General features: G+C 57.1%; 1 protein-coding gene and 1 pseudogene across 2 annotated transcripts; one reads left to right on the forward strand and one right to left on the reverse strand.

Annotated features, from left to right (window-relative positions):
- Positions 1-93: 93 nt before the first annotated feature.
- Positions 94-1,419, reverse strand: RPS21 (ribosomal protein S21). Of its 2 annotated transcripts, XM_087445018.1 has the most exons (6): positions 1,291-1,379; positions 993-1,055; positions 848-911; positions 620-691; positions 243-298; positions 94-157 (listed from the first exon to the last, which is right to left on the reverse strand). In XM_087445018.1, the coding sequence occupies exons 2-6, from the start codon at positions 1,040-1,042 to the stop codon at positions 148-150; spliced, it is 252 nt and encodes an 83-aa protein (XP_087301144.1). In that variant the 5' UTR covers positions 1,043-1,055; positions 1,291-1,379; the 3' UTR covers positions 94-147. The 2 variants fall into 2 exon arrangements, with proteins under 2 accessions (XP_087301144.1, XP_087301145.1); XM_087445019.1 differs by lacking the exon at positions 94-157 and having other exon boundaries at positions 239-298; positions 1,291-1,419.
- A 10,053-nt stretch (positions 1,420-11,472) lies between these two features.
- Positions 11,473-12,660, forward strand: LOC101398776 (mitochondrial nicotinamide adenine dinucleotide transporter SLC25A51-like; annotated as a pseudogene).
- The last annotated feature ends 243 nt before the right edge of the window (positions 12,661-12,903 follow it).

A 12,903-nucleotide genomic window follows, 5' to 3' on the forward strand; every position in this document is an offset into this window, starting at 1 on the left:
ACTGCTGTCAACCATACACAGCAAAATGTTGGCCCTGACCCTCCAGAGCCCAGAGAGGTGCGCACGTACTGGCATGGAATGAACCAACACGGGTGGGTTTCCACTCTTTATTTATGACAAGCATTCCACATCCGTGATCCTCTCCACTCAGAAGTTCCTAAAACAAAAGAAAGGATAACGTTAAAACCTTGTTTCTGGACAAGTACTAGGCCTCTATGTTCAAACGTGAGCCTTCTTCTTACTTTGAGACGATGCCATCAGCCTTGGCCAATCGGAGAATAGAGTCATCTGACTCGCCCTAGAAAAAAAGCACATGGGGACTGTCTCTCCTGCACTGTCCAGCCACATCGTTGTCCCAAGTGAACAAATGGGCAGACTGGCCCAGTCACGTGGCCTCATGCCTGACTGGCCAGGGGCAGGGGGCCTGTGATAAATGGGTAGCCCCAAGGTAAAGGCTCGAGCACCCCTTTTCCACTCCCACCCAGGGAAGGGCAGGCAGCCAGCAGTCCAGTGGGCTAGCTTAAGTATTCTGCCCACAAATCCGCTCTGCCTGGAGACAGGGAGGAGGACGCTGCTCCCCACTCCAAGGCCCGCGGGAGCAAAGCGAGGACACACTCACCATCCTGCGGATGGCCCCGCAGATGGCGTACGTCTTAAACTGGCCGTTGAACCTGCCTGTCACTTTGTCAACCTATAAACGGAGAACGGGGGTCACAGAGACGACACCCAAACGCCTGCAGCCCTAAGCCCGGAGTTTAGGAACCATCTCCCCTGCCCCGCCCCCGGGCAGCCCCGATTTCGCTCCCTCGGCTCGGAGCCTCCCCCTGGGACGGCCTCCCCGGCTCACCTCAGCCACGTTCATCTGGATGGACGCGTGATCCTTGGCGCCGATGATGCGGTTGCTGGCGGAGCTGCGGGGGGAGCGCGGTGAGCGGGGCGGGGGCGCGGGGGGCGAGTGGGGGATGCGTGCGGGAGGCGGGAGGGGAGCTTACCATTTCCGCGGCACGTACAGGTCCACGAACTCGCCGGCGTCGTTCTGCATGTCGAGGGCGCGTCTGCGACAGCCCGCGAGGCGCCGTGAGGCCGGGTCCGCGCGCCCGCCCCGGACCACAGAACCGAACCCGACCTCCGCGCGCCCGAACCCCTGGCCCCGGCCCCCGAGCCCCGATCTCGCGCGCCCCGTCCTGGCCGCGACCCTGGTCCCCGCGCGCCCGGACCCCAGCCCCGGTCCCCCCGCGCCGAGTCCCCGGCGCCCGCCCCGATCCCCCCGGAGCCGGGCCGCGCGCCCACCTGGTGCCACCACGCCGAGCGCGAGCGCAGAAAGGAAGCGCCGCGGCCCGGGCAGCGCTATTGGCGGGCGGGGCGGGGCCTCGGCGAGTGCTTCCGGGTCCCGGCGCGCCGCAGCGCGTCTGCGCGGAGAGCCCCGCCGCCCTTCCGCTTCCGGCGGGCTGGCAGGGGCGGAGTCTGGGCGCCAGGGGTCGGGGCCCCGGGACCGACGACGGCTGCTGGCGAGGTTCCCGGAGGTGGGCGGGCCCCGTGGGCCGCGTCCCAGCCCAGCCCCAGGCGGGGACCCCTGCGCTCCTGGTGACGTCCCCGCAGTGCGGGGGCCACCGCGGCGTCTCTCCCCGGTCGGCCCGGCCCGGGGCGGGCGGGGCGGTGGGCCCGGGGCCGCCTTTCTCGGAGCGGCGCCGTGCGCCGTATGTCAGATGGCGGCGGTGCCCTCCGCTGCCGGGACGCACCGAGGAGGGCCCGGAGCGACCGAAGAGGAGCGCGCGAGGGCCGCCGTTGACCTTGAGAGCAACGGAGAGGGAGCCCCAGGCGGGCGGGGGACGTCAAACCCTTCGTGGTGGCAGAACCAGGTCAACCCCAAGGCCTCGCCCTGCCCCATTCAGACCCCTCCCCAAGGACCCTTTTCCCCCCACCCTCCCAGTCACCCCACCCCGTTCCTGCCCAGGGCGGTACTGACCGAAGGCTGTGCCAGCCCCATTCCTGGTGCAAGGGTCCAGCAACGGAAAAACAGAAAAACTCCCGATTGCAGAGCTGCTTTCCAGAGCCCCCTTCACCACATTCCTGGGAGTGCCACGGTGGTCGCTCAGCGAGAACATCTGCCTGGGCTTCCATCTCCCAGACGAGGCGGAAGACCCCTTGAGGACTGCTCGAGAGCGCATACATCCCCCTTCCCCCAGAGGGGCTGCCTGAGGCTGAGCCCTGGATGCCGAAGCCTCGGAGACACCACTGTCCCTTTGCCTGTCTAGCCTGTCTCGTCCTCCAAGCCTGGGCTCCACACCTCTCCCCTGACCCAGGTCTATGTCAGGCTGCACAGTTGAGGGCTCTCCCCGGGCTGTGTGTGCTCACCCTATGGCACTGCACACAGTAGGTGCACAGAGCACAAAGTCCAGTGAATGTGCAGGTGACCCCTGTTGGCCTGGCTGCACAGCGCTGTGGTTGAGTCACTGCCAACCTCATTACGGCTCTGGGAGGATGTAATGTCTGGGCCTGGTTGGAGCTGAGGCTGCAGATCTCCTCGTGCCTGGAAACCAGTGTTCATATGGGCAGTGTGTCTGCTGTTGCTTCCGCTGGGCTCCAGCAGCTGGGCATTAGGAGTGAGGTCAGCGCCTCCCAAAAAGGTCACGCAGTATTCATGCAGGCCTGGAGAGGTGCGTGCTCTTTCCAGGACCCCCAGCACGTGCACAGACATGATGTGTTTATGTTTGTGTTGGGGATCTGCACCTGGCTCACCTGCGTCTCTGTGTGAGTCAGCCCAGCTAGATCTGGTGATCAAAAGATTCTCCCTATAGCTGGAAGGCAGGAGACGAAGCAGCTAGAGTACCAGAAAGGAGAGAGTAGCAGAGAGAGGTCTGCAAAGGGTCTTCCTGGAGGAGTCAGCAGAGAAGAGAGCCCAGAAATAAACCCTTGCATGTATGGTCAAATGGTTTTTGACAAGGGTGCCAAGACCATTTAAGGGGGAAAGGACTGTTTTCAACAAATGGTGCTGGGAAAACTGGATACCCACATGCAAAAGAATGAAGCTAGACCCTTACTTCACAGCATAGGCAAAAATTTACTTGAAATGGATCAAGGACCTAAATGTAAGACCTAAGACTCCAAAATTTTTAGAAGAAAACACAGGGCAAAAGCTTCATGACATTGGATTTGGCAATGATTTCTTTCTTTTTTGTTTTAATAAAAAAAACCTCATTTATTTATTTATTTATTTTGTGAGGAAGATCAGCCCTGAGCTAACATCCATGCTAATCCTCCTCTTTTTGCTGAGGAAGACCGGCTCTGAGCTAACATCTACTGCCAACCCTCCTCCTTTTTTCCCCCAAAGCCCCAGTGGATAGTTGTGTGTCATAGCTGCACATCCTTCTAGTTGCTGTATGTGGGACGCGGCCTCAGCATGGCCGGAGAAGCGGCGCGTCAGTGTGCACCTGGGATCCGAACGCAGGCCGCCAGTAGCGGAGCTCGTGCACTTCGCTAAGCCACGGGGCCGGCCCCGGCAATGATTTCTTTATTATGCGACAAAGACACAGGCAATGACAGCAAAAAAGATAAATTGGATTTTATGAAAATTTTTAAAATTTGTGCATCAGAAGACACTATCGACAGACTAAAAAGGCAGCCCACAGAATTCGAGAGATTTTTTGCAAATCGTACATCTGATAAGGGGTTAATATTCAGAATATATAGAGAACTCTTAAAACTCAACAACAGAAGAAAACAAGCAACCTAATTCAAAAGTAAGCAAAGGACTTGAATAGACGTTTCTCCAAAGAAGATAAACAAATGGCCAATAAGCACATGAAAAGATGCTCAACATCACTAATCATTAGGGAAATGCAAGTCAAAGCTACAATGAGACACCACCTCACACCCATTAGGAAGGCTCCTATCAAAAAAACAAGATAAGGAGTGTTAGTGAGGATGTGGTGAAATCAGAAGCCATGTGCACTGTTTGTGGGAATGTAAAATGGTACAGCTGCTGTGGAAAACATTATGGTGCTTCCTGAAAAAGTTGGTAGAATTACTATATGATCCAGCAGTTCCACTTCTGGGGATATACCCAAAAGAATTGAAAGCAGCATCTCAAAGAGATATCTGCACACCCACTTTCATTGCTCCATTATTCACAATAGCCAAGAGGTGGAAGCAACCCAAGTGTCTGGGGATGGATGAATGGATAAACAAAATGTGGGATATATACACAGTGGAATGTTAGTCAGTCTTAAAAAGGAAGGAAATTCTGATACATGCTACAACGTGGATGAACCTTGAGAACATTATGCTAAGTGAAATAAGCTAGTCACAAAAACACAAATACTTTGTAATTTCTCTCGTATACAGTACCTAGAGTAGTCAAAATCAGAGAGTAGAATGGTGGTTGCCAGCGTCTAGGGGAAGGGGGATGGGGAGTTAGTGTTTAATGGGTATAGACTTTCAGTTTTACAAGATGGAGAGGTTTTGGAGATGGATGGTGGTGATGGTAGTACGTTATTAATGCATTTAATACCACTGGACTGTACACTTTAAAATGGTTAAAATGCTAAATTTTATGTGTGTTTTGCCACAAAAAAAACTTAAGACGATAAGACACATGTGCACATGTAGGCATGCGCAAGGCTGCACACACAAGACGTCACAGTCTCCTCTCCCCTGGGGCAGGGTCCCAAAGCCAAGTTCTTCAAAGGGAAACTGTGCCCTCCAGCCTTGGGCCAGTGAAATCTGGATGAGCCTCTCTTTGAGAAACCCTGCTGTCCAAAGTCTCAGATCCCGAACAGGAGCCAGCAGCCCCTGAAGGGAGCCGAGGTGAGTCTCTCATCAGCAGGGCTTCCTGGCATCTGTAGGGGCCGGGGCGGCCGCTCAGGCTGGGGCAGCAGGCTACCTGATGTCAGGAGCTGTCCCCACATCCCACTTGCACTGTCCCCAGCAGCCACTATGGGGTGCCCAAGAGCCACGTCTGGCCCTGCAGGCAGTCCTGTGAGGCACCTGGCTCCCTTGTCTGCTCCCTTCTCACTTCCCTGCTGGCTGAAGGGGCCTGAGCCACCTCCCTCAGACCCCTAGCCCCCCACTCATGGGGTAAATTGTTTACTGAGCTTCCTGTGGGGTCTGCAGGTTGGGAAAGGGCCAGAGGTTGCGTGGGACGAAAGGGGTGGGGAGGGCAGGAGGACCTCGCACTTGAAGACACTGTCAGATTGAGTCCTTTTTGCAGATCTCAGGGAGGCTCCCAGGGGCTCAGAGCAGTAACTGTTCAGCAAGGTGGTCCCAGTCAGTGTCCCTGCGTGCCCTGGTGTCTACTGTTCCTGCCGTTACTCCACCCCCAAGTGTCCTAGATAACCTTGACTGCCAATATCACATCAGGATTACAGCCAAGTTTGTAGTGTCCCTCTGCCTCAGCTGTCTGACCTTGGACAAATTACTTAGCTGCTTCCTCCTCCTGGCTATAAAGTGGGGACGATGGTAATAGAGCCACCCCACAGGGCTGGGGTTGTATGCATTCAACGGGTTAACATATGTAGTGCTCAGAGTGGGTGTGACACTCAGGAGGCACTCAGCATCACCACCATCACCACCGCCACCATCGTCACCATCACCTTCATCATCATCATCTCCACCACCACCATCATCATCATCATCACCATCATTATCATTGTTATTATTATGTTGTGACCCCAGGTCACACGGCTGGATTTGAATCCTGGCTGGTACAGTGCAGCCTTCCAGGGGACCCCCCCCCCTTCCTCCCAGAGCAGCTGTTTCTGGTCCAGGCCAGCCCGAAATGCATTGTGTGTGAAAGGGAACCAGCCCCAAACCAGGAAACCCTCCTTCCGAGCCTGGGTGGGGGCCTGGGGTGAGCTGCAGGTCAGGGCCGAGGGACAGGCCTTCTCCCTGGGTGGACCTGGCCTGAAGCTGCGGCCACCGGCCCCTCCTGCCTGCCTTTCATTCTCTGGGGAGAAGCCCTGGCTCACGACAGAGTCCTTGCCTCAGCGGGGTTCGTGGGGGTGGGTGAGCCACCAGGCAGGTCCTGGCGCCTCCCGCCCCCAGCCGTGATTCGGGACCATCCTCCGGTCTCAGAGGGACAGAGGCAGTCACTGGCCGTCCCCCGTCTCGGCGAGGCTCAGGGGAGGTCACGGCGGGCGTGTAGCCCGGACGTGGATCAGACCTGAGCAGAGTGTGGGGCCCTCAGTGCCATTACCCACAGTCTGCTCAGGCCCCTGGGAACCTGGGGTGCAGGGCCGTTCTGTTCCATTCCACTTTATTTCATCTTATTTTACTTTATTTTGTCAATTTATTTTAGTTTATTTCAAATATTTTACTTCATTTTGTCATTTTATTTTACTATTTTTATTTATTTCACTTCACTTTATTTCAAATATTTATTTAGTTTATTTCAAATATTTAACTTTATTTTGTTATTTTATTTTATTTATTTTACTTTATTAGATTTTTTTTACTGAGATCTAACCTACACGTGATAAAAAGCGCAAACCCTAAGTGTTCCAAATCCCCTGGATTTTTACATCTGTGCTCACCTAGGCGGGCAGGGCTCCCTGCCTCAGGTCAGGGGCTGGGTGGGCCAGTCTCCTGCCCTAGCGGGCTCCCAGGAGGCTCCCGCAGGCCCTCCCGGGTCACAGGTGAAGACACTCCAGAGCCGGGGCAGGGGCCTGAGCCGGGCACTCTGGGCCTGGCTTGTGCACCGAGTCCACCTGGAGGGCCGGCTGACAGTGACTCCTCTGCCCGGCCGCACCCAGCGGAGAGACACGGCTAGGTCAGAAACACCCACGAACGTCCCATCTCCTGGCCCCACCCCTCCCGTGGGGAATGGCTACGGAGGACAGAGCCAAGTGACAGGAAAGGAGGCACTTCCGTCCCAGGCGCACACAGAGCGTCCAGCTGGCTCGTCCCAGTGGACACACCAAGGGCTTGCCACGCTGGCCAGAGGCCAAGATGTTCCAGCCAAACAGAGTGGAGTTCCAGGCTCAAAGGGAGAGGGCTCAGAGCACAGGCAGCAGGCCTTTCCACCCCCAGGGCCAGGCCCCCCCCCCACAAGCTGACCTCTGAACCCCAGCCCCTCTATCTCAAGGTAGGATAGCACTGTATTAAGGCGAAGACCTGGGAACAAAACAGGCCTGTTTTCCAGCACGTCCCCCACTCCCTGGTCCTTTGCCTCTCAGAGCCTCAGTTTCCCCATCAGGAGGTTGACTCTGTTCTCCTTGACTCCGTGGGCGGAGGTGAGGGTTCAACAGGAAAGGGGCAGCTAGGGGCCTTGTAAGAAAGGCCACATGGAATCCACACCTGGGGGAGCGTAGACACAGGAACAGAAGACAACACTTACGCCCACCCCTTTGCTGCTTTTCTCTCCAGTGGAAACGGGTCTGACAGTCCATCTGTCTGCCTGTCTGTCTGGGAGGTGACCTTGGACTGGTTCTTGGACCCCGGTTCTTCCTGCCCTTGGCAGAATGGGCAACACGTGTGCGTCAGCAAGCAGCCGCTGGCACCAGGATGCGACGGAGCATCCAACACAGGGCTCCACAGGAATGGGCGTCCCCATGGTGGGCACACAGCAGTGTGCGAGTCCCAGCCTCCCCAGGAGGGTCCTGACTACCAGCCTGGCACCTGGTCAAGGCCCCACGGAGCCCCCGTGGCAATGCTGTGAGGAGGTACAGTTATGAGCCCATTTTACAGAGCAGGAAACTGAGGCCGAGGGAGAAAAAATCACTTCCCCAAAGTTATGGAGCTAGGGCTCCGGGGGTGGAGGGGTAAGACCCTGCTCGGCCAGGATGGGGCTTCAGTGCTAAAGGAGAGGAGCCCCCCACGCTGAGCCCTGAGAAGGGTTGGTGGTGGGGTTTAAGGCACGAACACATTCAGAAGCAGCAGTTGGATGTCGCTTATCTCCCCTCCCCGCCCTGGTGATGCCCAGCTGGGGGCCTGGGGTGGTCTGGAGCAGAAGGTGGCTCCTGGTCCTCGGGCCCCTGGGCGGTGACAGGGCCTGCTCTCTGGGCCCCACCCAGCTGTCTGAGCACCAGGCCAGCTGGGTGTGTCAGCAGCTGCAGAAACATGCCCAGAGGCAAAGGTTTGATTGGCCTTGAAAGGCAAGGTGGAAAGTTCCTGCCCAAATTCCTGCCCCCCGGTAAGTGGGCCTGGCCCAGGCTTGTCCTGCTCAGCCCTGCCCCCAGCTCCTCTCAGCTCTGGGCAGCTTCTCCCGTCCCTGCCAGGCTCTGCAGGCTCTCTGGAACTCAGACCTGGGACGTCCAGCACTGCCTGGCCCGGAGATGCCGGAGCCTCTACCTGCTATGACCTCATGCAGGTGGCTGTGGGCGGGTGGCTGTGTGGGGCCAGAGGCTGTCCTGGGCCCCGGAGTGGGCACTGGGCCCTGCAGTGTGCTGGACAGATGGTCCCTGTCCCCAGGGAGCTCACGGCCTGGGGAAGAGGACAGGACACATGGCAATGCAGGCTGTCACAACTGGGGGAGGGAGGGTGCTACTGGCTGCTAGTGAGTGGAGGCCAGGGACGCTGCTCAACACCCCACGGTGCCCAGGACAGCCCCTCAGGGAGGCATCCGGCCCAGAGTGTCAACAGTGCCTGATCTAGAAAGGCACTGGCCCAGCTGAATAGGCTGCGTAGGTCAGGTGGCAGGGAAGGCCTCTCCGAGGAGGGGACATTGTCATGCTGTAACCAGCCCTGACAGGTGTCATGCCTTCACACGGGTCATCCAGTGCCCCTGCAGCCAGAGGAGAGGAGATGGCACGGGGTGGGGGGCAGGGAGAGGTAGACAGGGATCTGGTGCCAGGCCTGGGGAATTCCAGAAGGCAGAGGCCTCCCTACCTCTCCTCCTCTCCAACTTCCAGCTCCCAACAGCCTCTGCCACATTCCTCCCCCTGGGTGGGCAGACGATGGGGGACTCGGCGCATTCCTGCTGGAGATACGGGGAGGCCTGGAAGGCAGTCTGCGCCAGTCTCCTGCGGGACCCGGATAACCTCTGTGCAGGCTCTGTCCCACTCCGCTTCCTGGGGCTGGGCCATGGGGCCTTGTGAGCACACTCGGGGCCGGCTCTGTGAGAGAGCATGTGGGCGCACGTCCAGCTAGGAGCACACCTTCCAGGCCCGGGAGTGAGCACCATGCAAAGGAGGTCAGGAGTCACCAGCCAGCGCGGGCAATGTCACCTGGTGCCTTGGGGTCATGGCGCCAGGACAGGCAGAGTCACACGGAGCGTCTGATCCTCGGTCTCCCCGTCTGTAAAATGGGCTTTCGTGAGCAGCACATTATGCCATGCATGTTAGGCACTTGCCTAGCGCCAGGCACGAGGGCGCCGGAAACGGCAGCCCCCAGTGGCCCCTGGGTGTGTGGCACAGGGTGGCCTGGTGTCACAGAAGGGCTGGGGCCAAAGAGTCCAAGTCAGATGGTGGAGACGAGGCAGGAAATGCAATCATCCATTTGCCGAGGGGTCCAGGGAGTTCGTGCCCCTGACCTGAGGTCACACAGCAAGCCAGGGATGGATGGAGCCGGGAGTGGAGGCAGCTGGAGACCCGGGCTCCAGGGAGGGGTGGCTCTCGACTCCCAGCCTTCGCCTCCCTCTCTACCACTCCCCAGAATCTGAGCGGGAGCCCCGGAGGAGGCCAGGCATGGACTCCAGACCCCTTTGGAGAAGGAGACCGGGCTCCCAGCAGACCCCACCACCGGTGGCCTGGCAGGAGCCTTCCGAGTCTCTATATTTACATTCCCCTGGGAATTATCTCCCCAGAGGAGCCGCAGCACCAATGCTTTGTGTGTTGAAGCTTGAGACCCACAGAGGCCTGGAGCTGAGCCCACCCACCACCTCCACCTCATCCTGCAGGGCTGCCTCCTTGCCTGGCCCACCCCTCTCCCCCCAGCCAGACAGACGAGCTGGAGGCGTCTGGGCCTGGCAGGAGAGGGGCCCAGCGGGGGAGGAGGGTTCCTGCAGGCCTCCCCCTGCCTTTCTGCTCCTCTTGAGCCCTCCTTGTATGAAATTGGGGTGACAGGATGGAGGGGCTGGGATGTCACTTGCATCTGAAGCACTGGTGACCCTAGGGGAGCCCCCTGTCGAGCTGCCTGTGTGACAGGCAGGGGTGAGGCCTGGTGCTGGGGCAGATTTCACAGCCAGGCCTCCAAGGGGCGAGCCTGCAGGCTGCCCTGAATGGTGACGAGGACAGGATGGGAGAGGCCATGACTCCACTGTCACCGTCTCCGAAGACGGGCCCCCGCCATATCAGCTCCAGGCTGAGTCAGTCTCCCGTTTAGGGTAGGGTGTCTCGGGTTTACTGTGGCCCACACCTCCCCAGTGCTCATCAGAAGCACAGGACCAGCTGGCGATCGACGACGGGCTGTGTGGGTGGTCCCACTCTGCCTCTGCCATGTCCACCTGAAGGCCTGGTGGGCATCCCCTCCCGCCTATGCCACCCTCCATGGCCCCACTCAGGGTCCCTGACCCTGCCAAGGTTGGTCTTAGCCCAGCTGAGCCTCCCTCTGAGGCCAGTGGCCAAGGTGCACCCCACACTGCCCACTCCTGGTCCCTGGGCAGCCTCCTCAAAGAGCTCGCCTCCCAAGGCTCAAGTCAGGACCTGGTGCCTTTTTATGGCTGACTAATATTCCACAGTGTGGCTGGACCCACCACACTGATCTACCCACTCACCCACCGATGACATTTGGGCTGTTTGCTCCTTACATGTTCTGGATAGTGCTGCCGTGAACACTTGTGTACAGGTTTTGTGTGTGGACACATGTTTACATCCCTCTTGGGCACGTACCCAGGAGTGGAAGTGCTGGTCGCACAGCAACGCTGTGTTTAATCTTTGAGGAAGCGTCATGCTGGTGTCCACGGCAGCTGTACCATTTGCATCCCACCAGCAGCATAGGAGGCCCCAACTTGCCCATGTCCTCACCCCGTTGTTGATGTCTGGTGTGTTTGTTCTTTTTTTTTTTTTTTTTTTTTTTTGTGAGGAAGATGGGCCCTGAGCTAACATCTGCCAATCCTCCTCTCTTTGCTGAGGAAGACTAGCCCTGGGCTAACATCCGTGCCCATCTTCCTACACTTTATATGGGACGCCGCCACAGCATGGCTTGCCAAGCTGTGTGTCGGTGCGTGCCTGGGATCGGAACCGGTGAACCCTGGGCCGCCGCAGCAGAGTGCGCGCACTTAACCGCTTGTGCCACCTGGCCGGCCCCCTGGTGTGTTTGTTCTGCTCAGTGACTGCAGAGCGAGAACTGCACTGTGGACCTCAGGCCACACAAGAGGAGCACCAGGTCTGGGCCCCGAGCCCCCGCCTCAGGGCCTCCAGGCCAGTGTGAAGGTGATGGGGCACAGGTGTCCCAGCACCCAGCCACTGTCGTGCAGCACCTGCTCAGTACGGGGCTCAGGATGCAAAATAAATAATAAAAGTAAGTAAAATAAATAAAATTTAAAAATAGTTGTTGAATAAATGAAGGAAGAATATACAACAGTTGCGGGCTCGCGGGCTCGGGCACTTGCCAACTTGCAGGCGGGCGGCTGCCAGGCGTGGAGCTGGGTGCCTGCGGCGATGGGAAATCCATTTATCAATACTGACTCCAGAAGAGAGAACCTAGCAGACCAGTAACCATGGAAGAAATTGAGAAAGTTATCAAAAAGCTACCATCTCCCAAAATACCAGGCCCAGATGGAGTTACAGGTTAAAAAAATCCTTCATGAAGAAGAAAGATCTTAAGCAACATGGTGGATTCAGAAGCTCATGGAAAGAGGCCGCCACTCCTGGCGTCTTCAAAACAGGATGTATCACCTCATACTGCAAATGTTGGTGAGACGGCGCATCGCTTTGGCTGCTGTGCAGCTTTCGACCACACAGCCATCACCTTTCCCATTCAGAAGGTCCTCTTCCGGCAGCAGCTGTATGGAATCAGAACGCGGGATGCAGTCCTGCAGTTGAGGAGGGATGGATTTCGAAACTTGTATCGCGGAATCCTTCCCCACTTAATGCAGAAGACAACCACACTGGCGCTTATGTTTGGTCCGTATGAGGATTTATCTTGCCTTCTCCGTAAGCCTGCCAGTGCCCCAGAGTTTGCAACCCGCAGCATGGCAGCACTACTGGCAGGGACAACAGAAGCGATTTTCAGTCCATTGGAAGGAGTTCAAGCATTGCGCCAAGACCACAAGCGTCATGACAAATTTACAGACACCATCATGCTTTCAAGGCACTGAAATGCCACAGAATGAGAGAGTATTATCGAGGCTTGGTGCCCATTCTGTTCCGTAATGGATTCAGCAGTGTCCTTTTGTGGGCCTTCGAGGGCCCATCAAGGAGCGCGTGCCGACCGCCACGACTCACAGTACTCACTTGGGCAATGATTTTGTCTGTGGAAGTCTATTGGGTGCCGTGTTCGGAATCTTGTTTTTTTCCAGTTAATGTTGTAAAAACTCGCATGCAGTCTCAGATTGGTGGGGGATTTCAGTCTTGCCCCAAGGTTTTCCAAAAACTCTGGCTAGAACAGGACGGGAAACTGAGAAATCTTTTCAGAGATGCCCATCTGAATTACCATCGGTCCCTCATCTCTTGGGGCATAATCAATGCAACTTATGACTTCTTGTTAAAGATTATATGAAAGAAGTCAGTTAAGTGCCATTTACCAAGTGAATAGAACTTCTAATAAGAATGCAGTTTTGGGGCCGGCCCCGTGGCTTAGCGGTTAAGTGCGCGCACTCCACTGCTGGCGGCCCAGGTTCGGATCCCCGGCGCGCACCGACGCACCACTTCTCCGGCCATGCTGAGGCTGCGTCCCACATACAGCATCTAGAAGGATGTGCAGCTATGACATACAACTATCTACTGGGGCTTTGGAGAAAAAACAAAAACGGAGGATTGGCAATAGATGTTAGCTCAGAGCCGGTCTTCCTCAGCAAAAAGAGGAGGA

Source organism: Ceratotherium simum, chromosome 21 (genome assembly GCF_057802395.1).
Source record: "Ceratotherium simum simum isolate JZ-2026a chromosome 21, ASM5780239v1, whole genome shotgun sequence".
Taxonomy (NCBI): Eukaryota; Metazoa; Chordata; class Mammalia; order Perissodactyla; family Rhinocerotidae; genus Ceratotherium; species Ceratotherium simum.

Bases quoted from the DNA above. Each gene is read 5' to 3' on its own strand.
- RPS21 (XM_087445018.1), bottom strand. From the start codon at position 1,042: ATGCAGAACGACGCCGGCGAGTTCGTGGACCTGTACGTGCCGCGGAAA. The intron at 692-847 runs GTGAGCCGGGGA...CTCCGTTTATAG, and splicing joins TCCAGATGAACGTGGCTGAG to GTTGACAAAGTGACAGGCAG. The intron at 299-619 runs GTGAGTGTGTCC...CTTTTTTTCTAG, and splicing joins GCGGGGCCATCCGCAGGATG to GGCGAGTCAGATGACTCTAT.